The following is a 27,658-nucleotide window of genomic DNA, read 5'->3' as shown; positions in this document are numbered from 1 at the left end:
TTTGGGTTTTAGATCTAGATGGAAGATCATATTTATTTAAGAACTACCTGCATACAAAACATATTGCACATCAACCAACCAGAATGATCCTTTTAAAAAAACAGACAAACATACTGTAGTCGACCCAACAGAAACACTTGGGGAGATACAACTCTCAGTAGTCCAAATTGTCACCTGCCTCAGAAAATGACTTAACTAACGCCAGTTTTAGTGTCGGAAAGGATAAAACAGCTTCTTTTTGTTTTAAATACTGTACATTCTTTTTTTTTTTTTTATTACTTTTTTTTTTTAACTTTTTCTTTTTTTAAATAAATAAACCAAATAAATCTCCTTCCTCAGTGAAACAGTCATGACCGTCTCCAGCCAGCCAGTCTGTGGAAGAACCATGAAAATGACATTGTGACCTGGGCTCAATTTCCCAGAAGCATCTCGACAGTAGGGTCAGCTTTAGTTGACCCAATTCCCAACGGTGCTAGAATAGGTCCACCCCCGTTTTTCAATCTACACGCTTTGCTGAAAATAACCGATCTACAAGCTCACAAAGCGCTCGCTGTGAGCTTGTACATAGGCTATTTTTAGGCACGTGTGTTTCCCCCCCCAGAATAGGGTCACATGGTTAACCTTTCAATAGTCTATTCTTGGGGTTCTCAACATGTGGGCTGCGACCCCTCGGGGGGTCCCCAAATTTCCGCAAGACATGGGCCAAAGTATTTTTGGGAGGTCCCCAGCCCATAAAGGTTGAGAACCACTGGTCTAGTTTTAGCAAGAGGCAGATTAGAGGGAGATGAAGACAGGAGGAGTGAGGGAGTCCCCTCTGTTTAACACAAATGTCTTTCTCCATTTTTAAGAATGGTTCATGGGGAAATGTGACAGCAGACAGCACTCCTCATTATCAAACAGACCCACTGCGTAGCACCAAGATGCTTTTGGAGAAACCCAGCTGTGATGGCTACACTGAAACAGCAATAGGCCACCTTCCAGACTTAACTACAATTAATAAAGGAAAAGTTACAATTCAGTGCAAAGAAAAACAACTCTTATATCGTTTGATTCTTTTCCAGACACACTGTAATAACATTGCCTCTCATGACAGAAGTGGTTGCATATTGAAAAACAAAAAAAAACCAACAAGTCAACAGAAAGCAGCTAACGACACTCCTCAACAGATAAGATAAAAGGATAACTGGACTCGTCTTTTTCCCCATGAATAGAACAGAGACCTGAATGCAGAAAAGAATATGCCACTGAAATAGTTCCATATGCATTAAACGTTTACTTCAGCCTAGAATAGTTCCCCCATTTTGGGGACAACTGAACAGTTCCAGGCAGGCGAGGCCAATCAAATAACGTAAAGTAAAATGAAGGGATTTCAGGTGCTTTGGGGGAGGAGCCAGGCAGCGACACGTTGAATCTACTCTCAAGGCACAACAGCTGATCACATGTATGGTAAACATACTTGGACTGAGCTCCAGCAAACCTACACTGTGGTACCTTTTCATGCAAAAATGTAGAATTTTATAAACATTTGATGCACAAAAACATCGTATTCTGTGAAAGAAAAGGAAAAGCATTTGGAGACATCTCACTTGAGTCCACCTGGGTAAGAAGATATAAAGTATTCAACACTAAAACCACACCATAATATTCTTCAAGTATGTGAAAAAAGGAGCTACTGCATTAATACCACAGTCTGGGTTTGAGTGGAATCTCTGTCTTCTATTTTAAAGTCTTATTCAGTCCGGCCACTCCACGGAGGAGGGACTGAAAAGCGCAGTGAGCTGCGATATCTGCACCTCTGTGTGTTTTTTGACTATCTTTGGCAAGCTCAAACAAGAAGAACTATCGTTAAAAACGGTAGCAAAATGAATGTAGTTGGACAGAACCTGTTTGGGGGGTGGCGGGGGGGGGGCAAAGTGGCAGACCTCCTACACGTCTCAAATATCTGCAAAAAAAGAAAAGAGGAGAGCTTGTGTTATTTTACTCTCAGATTCTAATCGCCGATGCCGTCCAAAAATGAGAAGAACGCAACAAAGACTTGAAAACCTTTTTTTCTTTTCTTTTCTTTTCTTGTTGTGGAGGTCTGATCAGGAGAGTCCATTGACCACAGCCTGGTGGGTTGAATCCCCCTCATAAGAGGCCTTGTCAGGCTTCTCGGTGGAAGACCTGGGCGCTCTGGCCGCTTTGCCGTTCTCCTCACCGTTATCCTTGTTGCTGTTGCCGTTGGTAGAGCCGTGTTCTGCAATGGCATCCTCCTGACCCTAAGACGAGAGACAGATCAACTGGTTAAGACTTAGATTACAGTCCCAACATACATTTTAGTGCACTTCTTTTTTTACTTAAATGTTTACGTCTTAGGGTTGCCCAGTCAAGAAGATTGCCTCATTCATATATCAACTGATCAGAAAAAATATTAATACTAATATTAAAAACCCATGTTTCTATGTCAGTGGTGCTCAACCTTTTTCATGTCAAGGACCCCCAGAACCATCTATATTGGGCCACTGACCCCCATCTCAAAATATGTAGTTCCAGGGACCCCCCAGAAGCCAATATTTTAGTTAAAAATGTTCGCTCTGAAAGATTTGTGACACATTTTCACAACTTTTCAAAAATAGCAGACCTACAGTAGATCTGCTATTTTTCAATAGCTAAATTATAACAGCCTCCGACTACATACTAACCATTACCTTATTCTTCTTGGGGTCCTTGGCAGGCTTCTGTCGGCTCTGAGACTCCGCCCTGGATATGTAGTCGGCCACTGTCACCGTCACTGTCACAATACAGACGCCAATTAGTCAAGATAGTCCTCCCCAAGATAGTCCTCCCCAACCCGTCCTTGTCCAATGGGCACGTTAGCAGCGAAGAGACAGGTCAAGCTGTCCTTACCCATTGAGATGCATGTTAAATAAATGACGGGATTTCTCCATATAAATAATGGATCATTGCAGAAGCAAAACCTTCAAAATATCTTCTAAATCTACTCTAGTCAACCAGGCCTGCAGTGTAGGCTATGCACTGGGAAAAATGTGCATGACATTTAAATAAACTAGAAATACGAGGAAATGACTGCCCAATAGGAGTTTTCATATTGCACGGTAAGAATATAGAGCGTCGCAGTCCCACCCCCTTTCAGAACGGCGAGTGGCTTTTCAAAACGTATTTATTTAAAGACCTTTTAAGTGTCGTACGAAGCCAACATTTGTCGTGACAAATCACACAATATTTTGGACCAAACAAATAATTACAAAGAAGAAAAACAACAAAAAAAGTGTTAAAACCTGCCGTTTTTTTCTACTTTCTAATACTTTGTTTGGCCCGAAAAATTGTGTTTGTCGTCATGATTTGTCACGACAAGAGTTGGCTTTGTCCGCGGCGTAAATGTCTTTAAATAAATACTTTCTGAAAAGTCTGAGGAAAATGAACAGGGATTTATTTTATCTCGAGGGGGCGGGAATGCGACGCTCTATATGGTCACTAGTATTATTGCCATCACCTGGTAACTTTCCCCAACGTTAAGCCGTGTAAATGTTCAACAACACAGCCATGCAAAATAACATCGACAGCTATGAGGTGGGCGAAAGCTTGACCTGCATAGCAACAGTAATTGCTAAACCATTTGGATTGGCATTGGTCGCTTTTTTGGGGTGGTATTTAGCGAAGGGCTAATTCTTAAAGCATTTTCATTTTAGGTTTGTCTTCTAACACAGGAAAATGTCAGTGTGTTTGTGTCACATTTCTGGACATTTGACAGGTTTATTTGTCACTCACTCATACAGGTACAAGCAGTAACATGTTGGCGTGACTAGTACACGACCCTCTACATTGCAATGGAGAAATACCCAACATGTTATGATGCAAAGACAAGGAACACAATCACCAGTTACTTGGCAAGACACATTGAAAGTGACTGCGCAAAAAACATGGCTGCCTGCTACTGACATACAGTCATTTGCATATAAATGATCACCACAGTAGTGCTAGTAGCAGCTGCAGGCCTTGTTTATGTGGGGAAATAATATTAAAGTAACACAAGTTATAATCAACTCACAAAGTGCAATGCCACACAATAAGTGCATTTGTTATAACAAATAGTATACTGTATGTTGTGCAGTGCAGGGGCGTTAGTGAATAAGTAGATTTCCACATGCCTTCTAAAATAAGCTGCAGATACATCAATAATACACTGTACAGCAGCAGGCCTTGAATAAGGGTGAAAATGTTATAACACTCTCTCAGTGGTGCATTATTATGGACGAACCACATCCGTCTCCTATAGATCATATTTCAATTTCATCTAACGGCAACCCATCGCTTAACATTATAACCACTTGAACCCCAGCATACATATGCTGAGAAACAGTAAAGAGCCAACTCAGGTCCAGTTTACTAAGTCTAGAGGGTTTAACGATGAGAAACACACCAGAACTGGGGGTCCAGAACCGTTTGGGCACAAGCAGTTAGTAAGTGTGACCACGAACACACGCAGCCAGTTAGTTACCACGGTTACCTGGCTGTCTCTCTTCTGGCATGCGCTCGCCGCCAACGCCACCGCCGCGGCGGCGCCGGCTACGGTTACGGCGCTGAGGTTTAACCTCGCCATCATCTAGGAACCAGGGAACCAAGAATAACAATAAAACCTCTCGTAGCCTGTAGCTTTTATTGAGAAAAAACGGTTTGAGGGGAAAAGGAAGTTGCCGCCCCGTTGATCCTGCCTGTCAACTACTACAAAACAATACTACAACATGACGTAACAATATCATCCGCTCCCGACAGGATCATATACCCTAAATTAAATGGTGCCCAGGCTAGGGTGGAGGAGGGTCAGGAAAAACAAAAAAAGGAGGGGGTGGCATACCAGATGCACAACTTCAGGGGAGCTAGCCACTTTCGTTCCGGTCTCATTACAGAGAGGAAGCAGCATGGCACACTGCGGATGGCTGTTTACTTGGGTATTTAGCCATCTTCTTTTTTTTTAATTATATTTTGGGGGCATTTTCAGGCTTTTATTGACAGCGACAGTGGAGAGAGACAGGAAAGGGCGGAGAGAGCATTTAGCAAATGGTCCATCTGACCGGGAATTGAATAGAGTATGCACATGCATGATCTTCCCATCAGGACACGCCCCCCTCATCTAGACTGAGTGGCAAAACATTGAGCAGCATGGAGAGTGTTGTAGTTTGGAAGCACTCGTTGGAAATCACTCAACCGTCCTGCGTACCACCTGTTTCTAAATGTCACACAATGCAGGAGGCAGCAAAATGTTATTGAAAACAAGCACTTCCAAACTCTGACACTTAAAAAAATAATCAAATGCCGGGCATTTCTTGACAGAAAGTAGCTCATAACGTTTCTATGGTGGATTTTCATGAAACAAAAACTTTGCAGATAGAAAGAGGATCATTCAAGGTTTTCGCACAGCTGCAATGTTGGTGAGTTTAACATTGTTTAATGCAATCAGAAAGTAGTTTTTTGCCACTCAGTGGGCGTTCTTGCATAACTTCCAGGTGCGATGATGTCACGCGCATACCCTCTATTGGGAGACACATGGGTCAAAGCATTGTGCCCTATGTGGTATAAATGCCCCAACAACTCAGCTATCGGGATGTCTGGACAATTCGTTTTGGAACTACTTCATACATTTTTAAAATATTATTTTTTACACGTGGGTGGTGCTGCCCTCTTGGCCAGGTTTCTTGTCAGAAGAAGCCTTTAATCTTCATGAATTGTCACCGTTTAAATCAACATGGACATTAACAAAGGACATAAAGAGACATAATGACCCTCACCTATTCCATTCTCGCTCGTGGCGTTGTCTGACTCGCTCATGCCGTCTATGAGCGTGGCGTCCTCGTCCGTTCTGCGCCGTCGGGATCGGCGGCGGCGGTTGGCCATCAGGTTGGAGTCGCTAGCGTCCGTATCGGCCGTCTGGTCGGTCTCCGTGTTTGTCTCCGCAGCTCCGTAACCATGGTTACCCTCAGGGTCACGAGTACCGGCTGGGGGAGGAAACACACAATTCAGAATAAAAGTTAGCAAAATAGCAGATCTACAAGCAAGCTTACATACAACGCCTCATTTTGTGACACGTAAGCTTGTAGATTTCCTCTATTTTAACTGGGATATTATTACGTATAAAATCATTAAAAGTTGTTCGTCATATATGGACTGTGCATTCTTTTTATTACCATGCCTTAAGGACTATTCATACTTAAGGCCATATTCATATTCATACACTAGCATGTCTGAAGTAAAATGAGACAAGAAGTAGCATGTGCTTAAATTCATATTTAGGAAATGTTTCAGATGTCAAACATTTCTGAGATGATGGAATGATGATGGTCATGGAAGAGGAACCTTCTGAAAGCTTCATGGTCCAAAGATAATAAACTTCAAAATAAAATAAAAAACAGTCAAAATGACCTCTCAGACATGCTAGTGTTGAAGGCAATCTGAAATTTCATTTTTGTTTCATATCAAAGTTCCCAATGTTCAACCAACGCCAAAAACACAATTAAATCCTTAAATCGCGTATTATTTGTGTGACAATGAATCATCAAGTTAAACGTGCAAGCGTGATTTCATCAGAGCCGTTACCGTATCCTCCTCTCCCTCGTCCTCCTCGTCCCCGGCCGGGTCCCGGCCTCCTGCGGCTGTCCCTCTGTGGGCGTGGTCCTCTCTCACGCTCCCTGTCATATTCAAAGATTTGTGCCACATTTTCACGATTTTTCAAAAATCTATTTTTCAATAGCTAAAGAATAACATAATGCTTAAAACACCAAAACGGGTTCCCGCCCAGAATGGGATATTAAAGAATAAAAAATAAAAAGCAAAACATTTTCATGATTTAAAAACAATGTGTAATTTCACTAAGAAATCCAATAAATTGTAGTTGTGAAAATAGCCAATCTGCTCTTTTCAGAAGTTTGGGTCTCGGGCAAAAGTATTTTTTTCTTTTTTGGGTCTTGAGCTAAAAGGTTTGGAAACCACTGCTGTATTTTATATGAAAAGAAACACCAATGAAATAAAAACATAACCTCAAAAAAACTATCGGAATCTCAAGATGAATGTTAACGACCAGGACTACGAGCAGAGTAATCTAGTAAGAGAGTAATGACACTCCCGTTGACTCGCATTATTTGTAACAATGGAAGGCGGAAGTGCTCATTCTATCTCAATGGAATAGTTCCAGCCATAGGAGCAATGTTTGGAACTATAGCCCATAGGCACCCCCTTTGCGGCGAGATCAAAGCGTGTCACCACTCTCTTACTAGATTACTCTGGCTACCAGTTACCACTAGCTCAAGCATGTCCATAAAACAGGATTGCGGAGAGAACATGGTCAGAATCAGAATCAAACTTTATTGTCACATCACATTACAAGTAACATGGGTGAAATTCTTGTTTGTGCAGGCTCATCATTGCAGTTAAAAGAAAGAAAGTGCATAGTACAAGAAAACAAATGCACACAAAGTGCAAAGAAAGTGCATAGAACATGATAAGAAATGCACACAAATGATAACAAATTAACACACACCTGTCCTGGTCCTCCCCAGCCAGGGACCAGTCGCTCAGCTCATCTCTGCGCTCTGAGTCAGTCTCTGAGGCATTAGACTGCTCTGAGTTGGTGCCTAGTAGGAGACGCATGGATATGTTAGGAGAGGTGAAGAGTTCATGAACATGACACCATGAATGGGTGCATCCAAGTCCCTTATTTGATCATTGATATTTCCTTGATCCTCGCTTGAACTGTTAAGTCTCTCAAGTCAAGGTGTGACGTTAGGACTCGCTATACCCAATAAGACAATCTTCAAGGTAAAACTATTCATATGTTTGTCTCACAAAAATTACGACAGTCATATTAGTCATTGGCTTAGGGGGCAGTCGATCATGACTAGGTCACTAATAAAAACAGGTTTCACCTGACAAAAAGGTAAATATCATCGTTTCCTTGTGTCTCTCCACACAGCCTTGGTTGGTTGGACTAATACTCAAGGAAAAGACACAGAAATGAGGAGGATACCATTAACACCCTGAGCGCACAGGACGGAGGAGTTCTCCGCCCTATCAATTAGTAACGCCCATCGCTCAAGACGGAGATTTATCAAAAGGACGGAGATTATTGATTTAAAAACAGATCGCATCGCTCCACAGGCTGGGAGCGTCTGTTGCGCAACAACACTCAATGTTATTTTCCGGTGGGACGTCATCGAAAATGTCCCCCCCCCCCCCCCCCCCCCATTTTAGCCGACGAGATCGAAAATCTTAAAACTTTAATAACTCTTGATCTAAATAATTCCGTCCAATTCCAAGAAAAGCGTTAGACGGCCCACTGCGGTCCCGTCGCTAGTCGCGTTTGAATGAATCATACCTCCCGTTGTTGTCGATCGCCTCGAGTGTGTTTTGGCTACATCAGCCACATCCGGGATAACATCCGGTCAGTCGCTAAATGTGCTCCGCTGCTATAAAATCGCTGGGCTCTATGATTTAATGGATTAAATAACCCTGGGCGTTCGGGGTGGTAAGAGACATGGCATGCGCCCACATCAACAATGAACCGTGACGGAGCCTACCGTATCCAGAGGTGTAGTTGTTGTTGTTGCCCCTGCGTCCGCCGCGGCCACGGCCAGAGTAGGAGCGGCTGTTATGCATAGAGGAAGAGGAGGCCACGCCGCCGCCACCGCCGCCGTCCACGTTCTCCCTGTTCTCCCTCATCCTGTCTCCTCTCTCCCTGTCGTTGGGCCGGTGGCCCTGGTTCACCTGCCTCAGCTGTTCATCGATCTGCAGACGCTCCAGGCGAAGCTCCTCCACCTCCTGGAGGGATCAGAACCCAGGGAGAGGATCCAAATCCCAGGGAGAGAGAGGAGATCCAAACCCAGGGAGAGAGAGAGGAGACAACAGAACAGAAAGGAATGACAGAAGATGGATGATGAGAAACCAAAATATGTGGGTGGGGTGTGAGAGAGAAAGAATGAATGAAAGAAAGAGACTGATGAATAAATACATAAAAACAAAAAAGAATGAGCTCTTCAAAAGAGTCATTTCAACATCTCATGCACACATGTATATTCCAAAAGCATTGACCCGTCGTCTCATGCTAGCGGATTAGTGTCATCGACCCATATCGACCAGTAGGTTACTTATCAAGACCATTTAATGGAGCCAGTAATCTCATTGGTTGTGTTGTCTGACTATAACCAACCCTAACTCTAACCCCAACCTCAGTCTTAAACCGCCAAGTGAACATAAAGCCAAGTTGTTGCATAGCGCAGTTTCAGCATGCATTAGCTTCGCAGTAATTTCACTTCCGCTATTCCTTTTTTTTTTTAAACCACGATTTTTGTAACCCATTTTTCACCCCTGTGTCAATCATCTAATGTGATCCTGGGCTCTACACACCCTCCGCCAACCTAGTCCCCATATATGAGTGTCCAAGTTGCTCCTTTACACCTGACAGGGGGGAGTTTCCCTGGTTGGACGTAGCGCGTGGAAGGAACACGTTATTCCAACCAGTTCCTTTCCCCTCCATCAGGCGCCCCGGCTGGCCAGGGGGAGGTAGTTTAGTGGCCTTCCGCGATTACTAATGGCAGTCAGTAGGCTTCAGTAGAACCTACCTGCTCCATTGCAGCCAGTAGGCTTCAGTAGAGCCTACCTGCTCCATTGCATGTGCTTGGTGAGTAACCTAGTGGCGGGTGTGTATGGGTAGATAAGCATTCAAAGCGGGCGCTCATCATGCACAGGTTATATGCATCATACACACATCTACAACACATGGGTGCCTTGTGCTCCATAGTCTGACTCTCAATGCTGCTAGGCCTTGACTCTGTGTAATCTGCCTCTGCGCCTCCTGCAATTCTTGGCTCTTCTTATGAAGCTGCAGCATCTCCTACATTACACACACATGCACAAAACAAAACGAAAGGATGCAACAAACACACACACACCACTCAGAACAGCACAAGACATGCAAAACAAAAGAACACACACACAATACATACACACAAAGCAAAAGACACACTGTAGGTATGCTCATCAGAACTGGTGACAGATTATGTAATGGATAATTCAGACGGTTATGAGAAAATACTTAGCGGGTGATTTTCTCAACCGACTCGCTCAGAGTGCGTTAACCCACATATCGTTGATGTCTGGGGGAAACCTCATAACTCCATTTGAGAGGTTTTTGATTATTATTTTTTGCATAAATCAGTGCTATTGAACAGCCTTTACATCTGTGTGTTGTTTCGAAAATATTGAACCAATGGAAAGTAGTAAAAACCTCTTAACTCTCATGGAAGTAATTGACAATATATAAAGTTACAACACCAACTTTGATGAGGCTGTATTGCTTTGTTTTGTTTTTAAAAAATAAGGTTTTCTTAATTTCCTGAAAAAAATATTTTTCTTTCTGGAGTTATAAGGTTTCCTCCCGACAGCAGAGATAACCAGTGAGGTCTCCATAATTGCCAAAAATATGAAATGATTAAAATAAAAATAAAATAAAGGTTTAATTTTGCTACCGGTTTTTACCAATTAAGAACTGGAATACTTTCATGAATTAAAATTACAGTGTAAGCACCGATTTGTTTTTTGTTTTTTTTAAGCTGGCAATAAAGTCTGTTCTCGTTAGTGATAGACATAATTAATGTAGCTCATGTGTGTCTTGGCCAGTCAGAATGGCATATTTCCCATGGTGGTTACCGTAATTTCCGGACTATAAGCAGCTACTTTTTTCCCCATGCTTTGAACCCTGAGCCTATACAACGGTGCGGCTAATCTATGGATCTTAACGGCCACTAGGGGACCTTCTAAATCTATCTCTATGGCCTCTATGCGGCTTATAGTCCAGTGCGGCTTGTATATGTACAGTTTGTACACATTAGCTTTTTTCCCTACATTTAGCTGGTGCAGCTTATATTCAGGTGCGCTTTATAGTCCGGAAATTACGGTATTTAAAATGAACTGTGTGTATCAGACAACCATTCCAAATTTAGAAATACACTGTACGAGGATATTAATAAACATACACATTAAGTAGCACTATATTTTACACATATTCTCAAACATAATGGTAATTAGTTCTTTATTGGGTGTTCATTTACTACTGTATTAGAACTGCACAGCCAGTTACACCCTCAAAACAATCTACGCTGAATCTAATTTAAAAGAATATTAAAAAGGGACATGAAACTCTAGGCTGACTTTGTATTTTGATTTCCGGTTCAGGTTAAAAACTACAGAAGGACCAAAACATTGTAGACTGCATGATTACACCGGCCTTATCGTAGTAAAGTACACAGTGATGTACAGTAAGCGCCTCAGCTGCAGCTAATAAACCTACTTTACGGGTGTGATACTGTAGATTTAGGGTGTGCCAAAGTGCAAGCATGGAACAATACCGTTGACTACTGTCTAGGCACATTGACACACCCATGGCTCTTGGCAAACCTACCTCTACAACACCCATTGTTAATCTTATTGCTTACTAAGGTCACATTCTCACCTAATACTTCGGTAGACTCAGTGCGTATGGGCGGAGAATTTGGGATTCTTGCATATTTAATTTGCTGCGGTTTGCCTTCACACTGTCATTCGCAGCAATTGGAAACGCAGCAGGGGGGACCTTTATCAATGTGTTCCATTCATAAACTAGCCTACACAGTGAAATCTATGGGGATAAAATTACACTCATAACGTGCATGTGTCGTGCCGTCTGGGACCCCCCCCCCCCTCTCTCTTTCTCTCTCTCTCTCTACGCACGCAGCCGCCACACACTGTTCTTTTTGGCATGGAGGCACAGTGACAGCACTCCATGTTTACGGCACGCACGCACAGACAGACAGAATATTCTGTAGGCTATAATAGGCTACACTGCAGTGTTTTTATGTGTTTTCTTAAGCAATTGATTAATGTACACGTCCTCATTTCGATCAGGGCTTCAGTCTCCTCATTCGACCACGTCTATCCACGTTAACGGGACATCTTTGCGCTGCGTAAAATATGCATTCAAATATGCGTCTCCAACTGTGTTCAGCTCCTCACCCGCCACATTGTTTGCTTCATTTCCTTTATTTACTGCGGATTGCATTCACACCTGCACCGAATCGTAATCAAGTGCGATTGGAAGCGAAGCGAAAACCCAGTTTTTGCTCTGAGTAAAATGCGGTTCTTTGATACGCATTAGGATTCGAATGAGCCTTCACACCTGCCAAACGAAGTGCACTTTCAGAAAATGTGCAGCAGGATTCGTTTTAATCGCAGCAAAGCTCTCTGGTGTGAATGTGACCCAAGTCTACCATGTCTTTACCGTTCTGCAATGATCTACCTGTACAGGAACAGTGACGTTAGGTTTTCAATGTAATGTGTCCCAGGGACTCCCAGGGACATCCTATGCATCACAAATTATATTAATTTTTTGACCTTAGTTATGTTTTGATAGTTATAAGTGTGGTTATATTCATGTATATTGAAAATGTGTCTGAAAACATTAAGCAAACAAACCAAGTGTCAAATTTACTTGCAGAAGAAAACAACGTTATAATAATGTAAAATATTAATAATATTATATAAGCACCAAAATAAATTATATCAAATGAAAACTAAGTAGTAAAAGGGTGTCCTGTGTTGAGGACATGTATGGTGGGTTACAGTATGATGAGCATAAATGCAGATATATACATTATAGGCTACACAACAACCTGTCTCTCTCACACACACACAAACATCCAGCCTGTATGTCCTTGTCCCTCTCACATACACAAACACAACTTGTTACCAAGGGTGTTTTCCGAAGTCATATCATCACACAATGACGCTGCACCCCATTAACCTCTCAGCTGAGTGCACGAGCTCACACACACACACACACACACACACACACACACACACACATGCCGACAGAAAGACAAGACAGACTCACTCCAGCATGAGCGTGTCGAGGCAGGACTTTTGTGGAGCAGTTGTTATGATTGTACATGCATACTGCACAGCGAATTACAACTTGAATTAGTTCTGACTCAGACCTTGCAGAGGCACGCGGTCCCTTGGACAAAACGAGTTTTTACTGCGTGTGCTTCTGGACTAAGATGTGTCTCTGACACGGGATATGCATATAATATTATAACAACATCACTGCAGGAAAATAAAGTACAAAATCTGCTGGTTTTCATGCCCCTTTTATTAAATGTCATAATCCAGCGTTTTTCCTGTCTTTATATAGATATAGAGTATGGGTTGCTTTCCTGTACACTTTAGATAAGAGTATGGGTTGCTTTCCTGTACACTTTCACAGCGCCAACTGAATTTAATCCACGGGTTACAAAGAGGTAGAATAATGATATAGTACACCTCTTTCAAACTCAGTGCAACACACACAGAGATGCACACACACACACACACACACAGATGCACACACACACACACACACACACACACACACACACACGTGTACTTACGTTGAGGTAGGAGATGTGGTACTCCAGTAACACCTGGACATTGCCAATGCTCTCCTTAGTGCCCACGAAGGTGAAGGGGACCATTCCCTGTGTCAGCAACACAGACATGACCACAGTGGCACAATGTTAGTACAGGACAGTCCTGAGCTGAACTGCGGCACTAAACTAAATGTGTAAACTAATAGTTGGCATATTCATTATTTGTGGTACATTTCTAGTGTTAATGTATGCATTTGATTTGTGACTCTGAAAGTGTATTAACCCATTTTGGACTGAAGTCGATTAAAAAAAAAAGGCTTCTAAATCCTAATTTTTTTCTGAAAAACCCATGTTTCTCAGTGGTGCTCAAACTTTTTCATGTCAAGGACCCCCAGAATTATCTGTATTTGGCCGCAGACCCCCGTCTGAAAATATGTAGTTCCACGGCCCCCCAGAAGCCAATATTTGTGTTAAAAATGCTCTGAAATATATATTCAAAGATTTGCGCCACATTTTCAGGACTTTTCAAAAATAGCTAAAGCATGACAATGCTAACCCCAAAAGGGGTTCCCGCCCAGAATGGATGAACCCTAAGGTTACAGTACAAGTAGCAGAGCGGTGGATGCTTACGTCCGTCCGTGGCTCCGGGCGAGGTTCCGGGCGAGGTTCCTGTCGAGGCTGCTTGTTGTCATTGTCTCCTTCTATCCTGACTCTGACCACACCGGACTTGTCCACAATCTCCTGGATCACTTTACCGTTCTTACCGATCACCTTGCCTGAGACGGAGAGAAAGACAGACCAACGTTCCAGGAGGAAAAGTCAGAAAACGTGACAATCGATAAGAAAAGCTGAGGCTAACCGACTGAGGCTAACAGACTGTCAGTAGCCCCTAAAAAGTGTTAAGAATAGTTCAATATTCTGATAGTAATCATTGCTATGGAGTGTTTGTTCTGTAAAAGGGTCCAGGACACTAATTTCATCCAATCGGGAGAGAGAACTAATGAAACAAAAACATTGACTTACAAAATTGGAATAGGAAAACTCTCAAATTGAAGCCAATGGGTCCCTGGAACAACATATTTTCAGATGGGGGTCGGCGGCATATTACATATCATTTTTGGGGTCCTTGACATGACATATTGAGAACCACTGATACAGAAACATGAGGTTTCTCCAGTGTAAATTAATGTATATGTCAACGTACCAACCAGGGCCCTCGGCACCAGTACAGAATCCTCCAGAAACTCCAAGAAGCCCCGGGCCTTCTTCACCGCCTCCACCGTCTGAAAAACACCACAACAGATATTAGCACCTCTAATATAAGCACAGTTACATACTGCCACGTGTTGCTCCTATGGCTCGCTAAATAACAGGTATATAGGAGCTACCCCGACCTAAAAGACGTGGATGGACGCGTGTGCGTGTGAGCGTTCGTGTGTCGTAATGTTGTATGCATGTGTCCAACTAAACCAAAAGCGGCACCGTCCCCCTTATCACCAACAACCCATTACCTGGCACGCTTCAAAAGAGCAGCATTTGTTTGGAAAACAAAGCTGGGCCACCATGGAAAATAAAGAGTTTAGCACTCTTGGAAGAAAGGTTATTGGGAGGCGGCCTTTTTTCCGACAGCATTCTAGCCGACGGGGCAACGATCCGATCCGCAGCGAAAAAGCGATGGTCCGACATGCGCTGCTCCCGTGCTTGCGGTTAGGGTTAGGTTACGATTGAGGTTTCGGATCAATATGCTGTCGGAAAAAAGACCTGCACCCAGGTTATTAGAGTATTGAGATTTCAGAGTGATGAATTGGTATCCACTCAGAACCTGGAAATCAATCCTACTGCATCAAATCTGTACAAGGGCACCCACGGACGGCTGCAATTCGAAACTGGCCCCCGTAAAATGTGAATCCCCCACCCACCCCCGTTTCCCCTCACTGTATATGTTTCTTTTCCCTTTTTACCTCCTATGATGATTTCCTTTTGACTATATAGTTGTGTATATTCGTACGTCTCTAAATGTTTTGATGAATTGAAAATGGTGGGCCCTATTGTAAACAAGTGTAATGCTTTATGGTGTCGTCCACTCACTGTTAACAGTTTTTGTATCGAGTTGTACTTGACATGTACTGTAATTCTGCAAACTGTTAATAAATCAATCAATCAATACAAAACCAACATATACTGTACATTAGACACACACACACCCTCTCTCCCTCTCCTACTCTGCCTCTCAAAGGCATATCGATATGTTCATTACCACACACCTCTCCATAGATCCTGAAGGTTCCAGTCTCTTCGTCCAGCTCTATAGCAGTGACTCCTGGGACTTTGCGTGCCTGCTGGATGTTGCTGCCATGACTACCGATGGCCAGGCCCATCAGGTCCGTACGCACTGTAAACTCCTCCTGGAAGGATGACGCCAGCTGCTTGGAACTCTAGTAGACAGATGGAAGATTATTATTATTATTATTTAAGACACTGAATTCTCTAGAGGTTTATTTTCTCAGCTTATTCCAATGAGAAAGACGACATTCTGTTGATAATGAAAAATCTGACTGAACTGAGGTGTGTGTGTGTGTGTGTGTGTGTGTGTGTGTGTGTGTGTGTGTGTGTGTGTGTGTGTGTGTGTGTGTGTGTGTGTGTGTGTGTGTGTGTGTGTGTGTGTGTGTGTGTGTGTGTGTGTGTGTGTGTGTGTGTGTGTGTGTGTGTGTGTGTGTGTGTGTGCGCGCGCGCGCGCGCGCGCGCGTGCGTGTGTGTATTTAGCAAAACAGTTGGCTAAATACTGTTCTGTCTCAGCTACTATGGGCAGTCTGTCTATCTGGAGAAGGCGTCGTTTCATTTATCCCTAGGTGGCTTAAAAAAAACCATCCCGTCTAGTAGTGTCAAGTAATAGTATGTCATCAATGTGCTATATATATCCCCCCCTCTGTGTGTTAAGCATGTGCAGCAGTTATATCTGGTTGGACCATATAATGTAACCTAATTCTGATCAGTGTTTGGGTCTATTGTATTGCGCCTCTTGTGCAGATCCAAATAAAATAATTCAGGTATTGCCATACTCAAGCGGACATACATACATACATGGAGACATCCATACATACATATTACATACTGTACAGTGTAAATACATATGGACACACATAGCTGTTCATTGGAGAGGTTAGGCACCGCTCAAAAAAGGATAATAGGACCAGCTCATGCAAGTCACAAGTGGTGCGTTATAAAGCATCCTACTACTGTATAAATGTTAAAAATATTCACGAGTGTGTATCTGTCCTCTGCAGCCTATCTGGAACTAAATGCCATGCCGGTCCACTTCAAACCTGTTACTATGGTTAGCACTAGGGATGCCAGAAAGTGACCATCAGCCAAATCGACAGCTCTGCCGATTAATAATCGATTTTATTTATATTTATTTTTAATCAATATCAGATAAAACATGCATGCTTTGATGGTTACAGTTTTATAATCAGTTTTGATGAGTAAACCTTTGTGGAGACCTTCTCAGTTCTCATCGTATGCTAGTTACTGCCATTCAGGATGGAAAATTAAATCCATTTGGATTTGGGGAGAAGTAGTTTCATAAGGGGCTGGTATGAAGTACTTGATATAAACAGAAAACGTTCAGTTCACTTAGTCTACTCCGACGATTAATCGGAAATTTGATTAATCGGCGGCATCCCTAGTTAGCACTGACCTCGAGGTGTTTGGTGGCTTCCTGGTTGCGAGACATCAGAAGCAGCTTGGTCCTAATGCTACGCAGGTGCATGTCACTGAGCAGGGAGACCCGCTTGACCGTGGCCTCGTTGGTGGACTAGACACACACACACACACACACACACACACACACACACGAATCACCAACACATACTTCATTGTTGCTTTGATGATAAGAACCAAAAGAGCGCCCGAGTGAGTCATCTACCTCAGTAACACAGCTCTCACAGTTAAGAGTCTACAATACCGTTTCCCCAAACAGTGGGTCGGAGGAACCCATTTGTGGGTCACAGACACATTTGTATGGGTCCCTTTCTTATTTTGTTTCCTTTTCATTATTATTTCCAAACAAGATTTTCAAGCCTGGGCCGTGGCTCAGTGGTCCAGGCACCTTGGCCGGTAGTCCCAAGTCTGGCAGTGTGCCGCGGGTTCAACTCCCGATCCCGACGGCCTTTACTGCCTGTCACCCCCCCCCCCCCATTCCTGTCAGCCTACTGTCTGTCCCTCTATAAAGAAATATAGAATAAAGGCGAAAGCCACTAAAAATATATATATATATATATATATATATATATATATATATATATATATATATATATATATATATATATATATAAATAAAGAAATTTTATTTTTATTTTTGAATTTAAATGAATTAAAAACAAAATTCAATTATTTTGTGTCAGTAATTTCATTAAGACAAATCTAAGAAATTCCACAAATTAGAAAACAAATATTTAAGAAGTAGTGCGTTGTTGAGCCTGTAGATCTTCCATTTTCACTAGTGTGGGTCCCAGGCTAAATGAGCTAAAAGGCACAGAACGGAAGCTGGGCAGAAGGCTACAAGATCAATAAACAGTCAACATGATGACTAGTTGGCTGGTCTCAGGGCAGTAGGAGATGTGAATAACTCACCATGATGACTAGTTGGCTGGTCTCAGGGCAGTAGGAGATGTGAATGGCTCCCACAGCCTTCTTAAAGTCCTTATGCGGGTCATTCTGGCACCTGAAATCAAAGAGCAAAATGTATAAATATGAATGTCAGCCTTTCAGGGTATCTCTAGCAAAGAAGGCAATCTGCAAAATATCAATAAAGCAGTATATAGAGCTTGTATACTTCTTGTTGTACTTTGGTTGCCCAAACATTTTATTTACCTGCCATGGCGTCAACCCCTTAATTTGTCAAGCTTTAATTACTGCAGTCTAAATTAGTGTAGCTCATTGCTCAACACAAATATAATTCAAGGCATTTGAAATTACATAAAAATGTTAATTTTCAGGATTCTAATAAAAAAAATAGCAAAAGATTATTCAAGATTTCAATTAGAATATAGCAAAAATAGCCGATCTACAAGCTCAAAACGCACCGCAGCGCGCCCGCGTTTTGAGATCAGCCATTTTTGCTACGACAGTAATATATGGCCCTAGGGAGTGAGTGTGGAAATATATTATTTGTTTGCATATTGTGTCCAATATTTGATTAATTTCTTCTATTTTTTAATATGCATGTATATTTGTATGTGCCTTTTATTTCATTGTTAATGGTACAAGATACCGGGGTTGTGGCTCTTTCAGAGTGGGAACTCTGGGGGGAAAAAAGTTTAAAGAAAAAAGTATGCCATTTTTGACTCATGTGACTTGAAAAATTAATAAAGTAACTTTGATCAAAAAAAAAAGGTTGCCCACCCCTGCCCTAGACCCATCTCCCTCCTGGCTCCTCAACTTTTAGAATGACTTCCCTCCATCAGACGTTCTTTCAGCTGCAGAGTCACTTGACTCCCCATCTTCTGCCAAAATCTGAAAACTCATCTCCTTGCATTTACTTATTATCTTAGCGTCTGCTGCACTTCCCGTTTGTTTACCATTTTAGATAGATGCTAGTCATGTTACTTTTAGATGCCAAGTATGTTGTTTACTCGTTGCTCAAGTTACTTTGTAGCACATGCTTATTTTCTTAGCTCTCAAATTCCCTTAGCTGAGAGAGAGAGAGATGAAGCAGAGACCCCCACTACATATAGTGACATGGTTGCATTTTAAAATATGCAAAGAAGGCCACGACCGTGATGGAAAAATAACGTGCCACGCTATCACGGCAACTGCATGTAGCGAAGATGATTCTATCCATCCCCGACTCCCTGCCGCATGCTAATAGTACAACCCCATCGGAGCACATCTTCTCCGAAGCTGTGCTATTCAAAAATAGCAGACCTACAAGCTATGAGCTTGTAGATCTGCTTTTTTTTTTTTATATATTTTTTATCCCACGATTTTGTAACCCATTTTTCACCCCTGTGCCAATCATCTACTGTGATCCTGGGCTCTACACACCCTCCGCCGACCTGGGGAGAGCAATGGACTTAACTCATGCTTCCTTCATGCCTGAGTGTCCAAGTTGCTCCTTTACACCTGACAGGGGGGAGTTTCCCTGGTTGGACGTAGCGCGTGGAAGGAACACGTTATTCCAACCAGTTCCTTTCCCCTCCATCAGGCGCCCCGGCTGGCCAGGGGGAGGCAGTTTAGAGACCAGGATTACTGCATGTTTTTGTGAGGGTACCTACCCTAGGGGACACGGGGAGAAGATGCAAACTCCACACAGAAAGGCCCTTTTGCCAACCCCGCCTTCGGGTATGGGCACTGATGACTATTTTTTTTAATAGCTAAAGCATAACATAAAGCTGCTCCACTGTACGCACGCTTCTCGTAGGTCCTGCGGAACGGGGACAGTGCACTTGAAGAAGGAGTTCTTGGTCATGGACTTGTTGGTGTTGACCGGACGCAGACGCTCGAAGGTCACGATCTCGTTGTAGGTGGCGTCGCAGGCTGCGTACTCGATCACGTAGAACTGGACGGAGAGACAAGAGGGTCAAACACACACACAAGACACAAGTCTTAACCCATTCTGACCTGAGATCAGATTCATACGAGGTTTCCACTGGACACACACTGGTCTGATTAACCCATTCTGACCTGAGATCAGATTCTAAAAATGTCAGTCGTTCTTCGATTTTTCAAAAATAGCAGACGTACAAGCTCGTAGCGCGCCACTCGGTGGCGCGCTATGAGCTTGTAGATCTGCTATTTTTCAATAGCTAAAGCATAACATAAAGCTAACACCAAAAGGGGTTCCCGCCCAGAATGGGTTAAAGATATTTTTTGGTGTGTTTGCCTTTATCCCATTCTGGGAGGGAACCCCTTTTGGTGTTTTAAACATAATTTAGCTATTGGAAAAAATAGCAGATCTACAAGCTCAACTGAATGATAGGCAAGAGCCACTGTGGATTCAAATATGAGAACCAGTCAAAATACGCTCTTTGGTTACATGAATAATGCACTATGAATGAGGCTTAAACAGGCATAGCGGATGCATCTCGCTGTAACAGTCACATCAGCCAGAAAAGGTTCAAGTTACCAACAGTCCAACGACAATCCCTCTGACAAATGATGCAGACCACACTCCCATCGTTATAATTTAACCCATTCTGACCTAAGATCAGATTCATACAAGGTTTCCACTGGACACACACTGGTCTGATTAACCCATTCTGACCCGAGATCAGATTCTAAAAAATGTCAGTCGCTCTTCGATTTTTCAAAAAATAGCAGACCTACAAGCTCGTAGCGCGCCACTCGGTGGCGCGCTATGAGCTTGTAGATCTGCTATTTTTCAATAGCTAAAGCATAACATGATGCTGACACCAGAATGGGTTCCCGGCCAGAATGGGTTAACCGATAATAACCGACAGCGACTTGTGAGTCCACAAGCTACGCCGTTTGAGATGACTCGTTGTAGTGGACGGAATAAGTTATCCCCCGTTCTCAAGTTTACAGTACATAGAAGACTTGTAAGCCTAGCTAACCAAACAGATTGGCTGCAAGAGATACGTAATGTAAACAATGAAAAATCAGGTATTTACAAAATAGCACACGCACTATTCTCAGTCCCCATTTCAGAAGGATTGGCCCAGTGTACCGTTATATTTTGGACTGGGATTTTAGTCTGCGAAATCCAAACCTATCATTCTAGGTCCACATTTCATCTCTGACCAATTCCATAATTAAACTTGGTTAATTGTTTTCAAGCGGTACTGAACAATACTCTTTGAGTTTATAAGGAAAATGGAACTCACGTCTCCCTTCATCATGCGCACTTTGGCCAGCCACCAGCCACAAGGCTCCTGGTCATTAGCTCTGGAGAAGATCTAACAGGAGAGAGAGGCAGAATGAGAAAGAGACAAATAATGAAATAAAGATGGAGAATGCAATAAACAGTGAAAGAGGGGGAAATGAGAGCACAACAAAGAGCAAGTAGTTATAAATAGTAAATCATCTATAACTGCATGAAATGTCTTTGACCCCCTTATGGCTATAGAGAGTATGCGCGTGACATCATCATCAAACCCGGAAGTTATGCAGGAACGCCTACTGAGTGTCAAAAAACTACTTTCTGGCCTTGACAGCCCATACATCCACACAGAGAAGTCCTATCTGATTGCATTAAACAACGTTAAACAATGTTAAACTCACTTTGCTCATGTTGCTTTGACACTCAAAGTGCCATTCACATTAAGCATGCACATACCCTCTATTGACGTAATGAATAAAGAAAAGCCATCATTACCGTTGACATAAATGCCCGTAATCGCTTTATTCCCTATAATTGGGGGCTTAATGTATCAAGATTCAAAATGTAGCAACCTTTAGCTTGTGTGGCTAACGGCCGATGTAATCTACCTAAAACCGTCCGAAATCCTCGCGTGTGAAGGCACAATCCACTGTTAATTAGGGTGACTCATCATGCTCACCTCCACCTCCTCCCCTTCTCCGATGTCCTTCTTCCCGTCAGCGGGAGGCGGCATCCTGACATCACTGAAGGGCACCTGGCGTTCTGGCTGCCAACTGGACACAGGGACAATGGAAATTAACAACAACATATACACATTATACACAACACAACATATACACCTGGTGTTCTGGCTGCCAACTGGACACAGGGACAATGGAAATTAACAACAACATATACACAACACAACACAACATATACACCTGGCCTTCTGGCTGCCAACTGGAGACAGAGACAATGGAAATGGACGTCAACGAAGCTGAAGCCCGAGACCTTCAAACCACACCCCATTCAGTTTGGTTTTATTTAAGGAATGTTGGACATACACAGGCAACATCACTTTCTCACACACACTCACACACACACACACACACACACACACACACACACACTGTCAGTTGTATTCAATGTACTCTGTGAAATGTGTCATACAATCCCATATGGGACGGGCCAAAGTGGCATGACACGAAAATAAATATTTCATTCATTCATTCACACACACTCAGAGAAAGGGTATATATATACACACACACACACACTTCTTTTTTTTTTAGTGTCCGTGTCCTGTCCAAATCCCAGAAAGGGCTCAGGAGAAGCCATAGGCTTGTCGGAGTCCATCTGTATCACACATGTGGTCCACCCGCACAGTGCACAACACCCACAGAATGACAGAACAGAACCACCCCATATATCCCCTACCGTCAAATAAACCCGTAAACGTTGGACATTAGAAAACAAACATATATTATGCTATAACCATTACTTTGAGGTTTAATTACCCAACACCAGCTTTTTTTTCTTTTTTTTTGTGCTAACATACCATTTTTATATGCCCTCACAACTAGATTATAATTTTCTTAAGGGTCTTTGGGCACACATTTCAAACAAGTATTTACTATTTAAATGCATCTGGCTGGACATAAAGAAAAGAAAAACTCACTTGTTCTCAAAGGCAATGGTGAATGAGTCATCGTGGACATCTCTGACAAAGCCCTGCATGTCAGACAAACACAGAAATATTATAAATACAACTTGCATTCAAATGTGGAAGATGATTTATTTTTCCATCTTTGGAAACAAAAGGGTATGGCATGATCAGAGATTAAAATAGGGTGCATTTTGCATCCCAAAACGCAGTTTATAGTTAAAGGGATGCAATAAAACAACAACCTCTGCATTCCACGGGATGCAGCACTACTGTACTGTTTTTTATTCTAGTTTATTTTGCTAGCTTTAGTTATAATAATCATTTCTTCATCCGTTTTCTACATGAATATAACCATATTATAAACATATAAAATGAAATAATGCTGCAATTTGTAAAAATGGCAAAATATGACTCCCAACTCAAAATATGTTCCTGGGACTCATCTAAATGACCATCCCTGCATCCCGGGACTATTTACATCACTGGGCGTGCACCCTCATTTCTTCAAAGCCTGACCTAACCCTACAACAACCACTCCTGTTCTCACTCAGATCAGCCAACAGAGGAAAGAGGAACACCGTCGACCCAAAACTCAGAACCTTCCATATAACATCCGGGACACACCGCTCCACACGTCCCAGACTCTTCTCCCTTCTGGCTCCCAAACTCTGGAACAAACTCCCCAGCATTGCAGTTAGAACTGCAGACTCACGCCCAATCCTCTGCTGTAGGCTGAAGACCCACCTCTTCAGACTCCACCTTAACCCGTGGCACGTCTTGCCCTGGCCATGATGACCTTACAGGCTTATGCCAAATGCCAGGGCTAAAATGTAACTTAGTTAGCATATGTAGACAGATGGCAGATTATTGTAGACCTGGCATCCTAGAGTGTGTATAGTCTCAACTCTCAATGTACAGATTATTGATTATTATTATTTTGTTTACCCATCATCTGACCTAGATCACTATTTCTATGCATTGTTGTACCGTATTACCTCATGTTTTCCTTGCCTAATGTATATCGCTCTGGATAAAGAGCGTCTGCTATACTGTATTCCTAATTGCAATGGAAGTCTAGCGACTGACATTTCAAGGCACATCATGCTGACAAATGAATATAAGTGTCAAGGAAAATGACCAAGACATATTTGCCAAGATAAAAAGAAAGGCCTACTTAACCCATTTTGGACTGAGTTAAAAACATTCACTCTGAAAGAATATATATTCAAAGATTTGCGCCACATTCTTACGATTTTTCAAAAATAGCAGTCCTACAAGCTCGTAGCGCATCACTCGGTGGCGCGCTACGAGCTTGTAGATCTGCTATTTTTCAATAGCTAAATTATAACATAATGTTGAACACACCAAAGGAGGTTCTCGCCCAAAATGGGTTAACTTAATTCATAGCTTTTAGTTTGAATAAACAGACACTTTCTGTTGTGAAAGATGAAGAACCGACTGGCTTAGAGCCATGGCTTCACCCTGCCAGCAGCCGGAGCCTCGATATTTCAACGTTGTTGTAGCAGCCAACTAAACAACAGAGTGACAGCCTAATGAAGAAAAATATCACTGTTGTTATGGTGTGGCTGCCTGGAGGTCAAGCAGCCTAGAAAATGATTTGTCTGTCTGTATGCAGCATGCCCGTCCCCTCAAAAGTAGAAGATTTACGGAGCGCTGATGGCCTAGTGGTTAAGGTCACAGGTGCATACCTCATATAGGTTCTAACGCAGCCTGACAGCAAGTCACAGGTTCGATACCAGAGCCCGACGGCCTTTGCTGCGTTTCTGTCACTGTTTTCCTGTCACTCTTCACTGCACTATCCAATAAAGGCAGAAATGCCCCAAAAATATCTTTAAATATATTAATTTAAAGAAAAAGAAGCAGGAGATTTACACGTTCATGCAGCTGTGTGTGCATGATGTCACAAAACAAAATCACCTCCAGCCATAAACAAATGCAACACTTAAAACAGTCTGCAAAACAACCACTTTCCTTTCACCAGGCTTTTCCTGGGCCTGGTGAAAGGAAAGTGAAAGCCATGAAGAGTTGCGGATTGCAATGAAATGGAAAGCGAAAATCATTCATGAAAAGTTGGATTGAATATATGAATATAAATGAATCACATTAGTTACACCAAAATTGTTTTTGCTTTGTTCCTATAGGTGAAGAATAATGATTGCCCATTTCCACTGGGTATGTTTTCCAAAGGAAACATACCTAGTCATCTAGTCATCACCGCACAAGTCGACGACTCAACATGCCCACAAGCAGGGATGGATTTTTTTCCTGCAAAATGTGGCTCAGCCACCAAACGCCACCACATTGTGATGTCTGAGTTTGTGCGTTCACAAACTGAGGAAAAAGTGTGTTCTTCTGACACAGGTTTAGGACTGAATTATTTAGGCTAGTATTCCTTGATCCATTCCTTTTATCTTTCCGTTATTATTGGAAGAGTGAAATCAAAACATTGGCTGTTGGCCGATCATGTGCTGTCTGGTATTTAATCAGAGGGAACGACTGCAATGTCTTGTTAACCTAATATATATATATCACTGTGCACCAAATAGGCGTACAGTTAGCAATAAAACCAAGTAACCAACTGCTTTAATTACTGCTGAATAATATCCTACATATCATATCTATATATATGTCATATTTTATCTGTGCATCTTGAATTGCAAATTGACCATGTTCTCCTCATTATATTCTCCTTAATGTTCACCTTTTACTGTAACAGATATAATAAGGGCAGAACATGTCCACACCTACATCAACAGGTGAGTCAGAAGGCCAGGTGAGTCAGAAGACCATGGGCTGACTATCGTAAAACAGTTTCCTGCACAGTCTTCTTGGTTTGCAGTTAAAATAATGCCTTTGTTGGAAAACAACATTAAAGATAGACTGATAAAGGTCTGTGAACCTTAAAATACCAGAGGTATAGGGTCAAGTAAGACACCGGTTCAAGCCACAAGAAGGGATACGTTAAGTCCATACGTTAAGTCCAAGCAAGACAAGCCAAATCATTAAAGTCACAGGAATCTAATCATGATCACAACGGAAGTAGGGTCAAGCCAGTAAAGTTTACCAAACTACTTGTCAGTAAAAAAATTATGTATAAAGTCAGGAAAGTTGTCAGGAATGTGCTTGAGCAATGAGCACATGATATTATTTGAATGGAAAAGGTTTGTACTTGATTTGTTAAAGACTGGAACACAACGCACACATCAATGAAAACACATTCCTACTAGGAAAACAGAATAAACCAAATCACAACATCAACAGGATACACAAATTACAAAACACAGTAGAACTCAGTGATTCGGCTTGGGACAACATGGCAACGAGGAGGGCCATAACGCAACGGGATCACGCAGCCAGGGAGACTGATAAATTAATGGTTGAGTGGGTCGAATGACTGTGAAGAGACAGATTGTAAGAGATGGGTGCAGCCGAGTAGACTATAGAGAGAAGAAAATAGTTAAGGGGACAGGAAAAAGGTGTGATGAGAAGAGAAGAGGGAAGCAAGGGGGAGGAAAGATGAGGAATGGGGCCAGGGGAAAGGAGGGGAAGGGGTTAGTCAAGCAGGCATGTCTAGAAATAGCTTAGACAGAGTACAGAGTATCAGTGACCCTGTCCTGACATGACAACTGGTCCAGATTGACAAGGGGCAGCTGACACACAAACACTCGCACACCCGCCGCAAACGAGAAAACCACATAGCTTAGGTATGAATCAGAATCAAATGATAGATAGTGTGTTACAGTTTAGTTACACAAGCGTCCGTTCAATAAACGCCACAAACTCAACGCCCCACAACTTAAACCAAAAACAAAACACAATTAAAACTTCCAAGAAGCGCCGTGTGGGTGGCCAGTGTGTGTTTTTTTTTACTTACTTTTTTACTTATTTGGAATATTATTTGTGAGTGACCATGTCAGCTGTAGAATACCATTCTCGGGTGTAATGTTACGTAGAAGAGAAACTGAGGCAATCGCTAATGTTAACTTTTTGTCCTTACAGAGTCCGCTAGCCAATAGCATTAGCCTTCGACTTTTGCGTCCGTCTAGTTAATGCCAAATACAATCACATATTAAATATCCCATGGAACATTCAGTTCGATATGATATCAGGTCATCATCTGTGAAACTAGAACGTCGCTAACAGGTGAGAGTTGCAGCTCCTCAACTCTGGGATAAACACACCAAGGATCGTACGGTTCACGTCACGTACAGCCCTGAAGCGTGTGTAGCCTCGTTGGTGCTGTTGAGAAGTTTTGACAAGGGCCGCTCGATAGAAAAATAACTTCTCAGCTGCAAATGTGTAAACGCGACCATTTTTAATTGATAAACTTAAGCCTTTACGTGACAATAGTGCCGTTTTGCGTTCCTGGGGCTCCCGGAACACCCCGTTGCTAGACGGCGCGTTGTTATGATATCACGGACGATTCCATGGCAAATGTAGCCTGAAATGCTAACTAGCTTAGCCACCGGCTAACTTCGACTAGCTTTAGCAACTTGGAGCAATTCAACCCGCCTGTAGTCTAATTTGCACACAACGACAGGGATATGCGACTACGGTATGACAAAAGCTTCGCGCGTGTCTCGTGTTGCGATGGGTTTGGCGTTTGTTTTCGTGTGTTTTAAGCCGGTATTTACCTTGTAATAAGCTCCGTTTGCTCCACGGACCTCCACCGCCAGTTCCTCCATATTGGACACGCAAAGGATTGTGGGGGGACAGGTGCTGTTA

At 42.5% G+C, this 27,658-nt stretch overlaps 1 protein-coding gene across 3 annotated transcripts; it reads right to left on the bottom strand.

Moving 5' to 3' along the window:
* Positions 1 to 27,658, bottom strand: fxr1 (FMR1 autosomal homolog 1). Of its 3 annotated transcripts, XM_080770983.1 has the most exons (19): positions 27,568 to 27,658; positions 22,925 to 22,977; positions 21,947 to 22,040; positions 21,272 to 21,343; positions 19,838 to 19,986; positions 18,060 to 18,150; positions 17,125 to 17,241; positions 15,692 to 15,862; positions 14,632 to 14,710; positions 14,058 to 14,203; positions 13,449 to 13,535; positions 8,568 to 8,808; positions 7,532 to 7,625; positions 6,592 to 6,683; positions 5,787 to 5,993; positions 4,508 to 4,603; positions 2,688 to 2,770; positions 2,044 to 2,258; positions 1 to 1,942 (listed from the first exon to the last, which is right to left on the bottom strand). In XM_080770983.1, exons 1-18 carry the CDS (start codon positions 27,616 to 27,618, stop codon positions 2,085 to 2,087), a joined length of 2,097 nt encoding a protein of 698 aa, XP_080627109.1. In that variant the 5' UTR covers positions 27,619 to 27,658; the 3' UTR covers positions 1 to 1,942; positions 2,044 to 2,084. The 3 variants fall into 3 exon arrangements, with proteins under 3 accessions (XP_080627109.1, XP_080627108.1, XP_080627110.1); XM_080770982.1 differs by having other exon boundaries at positions 1 to 2,258; XM_080770984.1 differs by lacking the exon at positions 4,508 to 4,603 and having other exon boundaries at positions 1 to 2,258.

Source organism: Protomyctophum bolini (genome assembly GCF_963924005.1).
Source record: "Protomyctophum bolini genome assembly, chromosome: 8".
NCBI classification, from domain to species: Eukaryota; Metazoa; Chordata; class Actinopteri; order Myctophiformes; family Myctophidae; genus Protomyctophum; species Protomyctophum bolini.
This window is presented reverse-complemented; position numbering and strand designations above follow the sequence as displayed.

Excerpts from the sequence above, each read along its gene's own strand:
- fxr1 (XM_080770982.1), bottom strand. The coding sequence starts at position 27,618 with ATGGAGGAACTGGCGGTGGAGGTCCGTGGAGCAAACGGAGCTTATTAC. Across the intron at positions 18,151-19,837 it reads CCGCAGGACCTACGAGAAGC|GTGCCAGAATGACCCGCATA; the intron begins GTGCGTACAGTG and ends CTTTGATTTCAG. Across the intron at positions 15,863-17,124 it reads AAGCCACCAAACACCTCGAG|AGTTCCAAGCAGCTGGCGTC; the intron begins GTCAGTGCTAAC and ends TCTGTCTACTAG.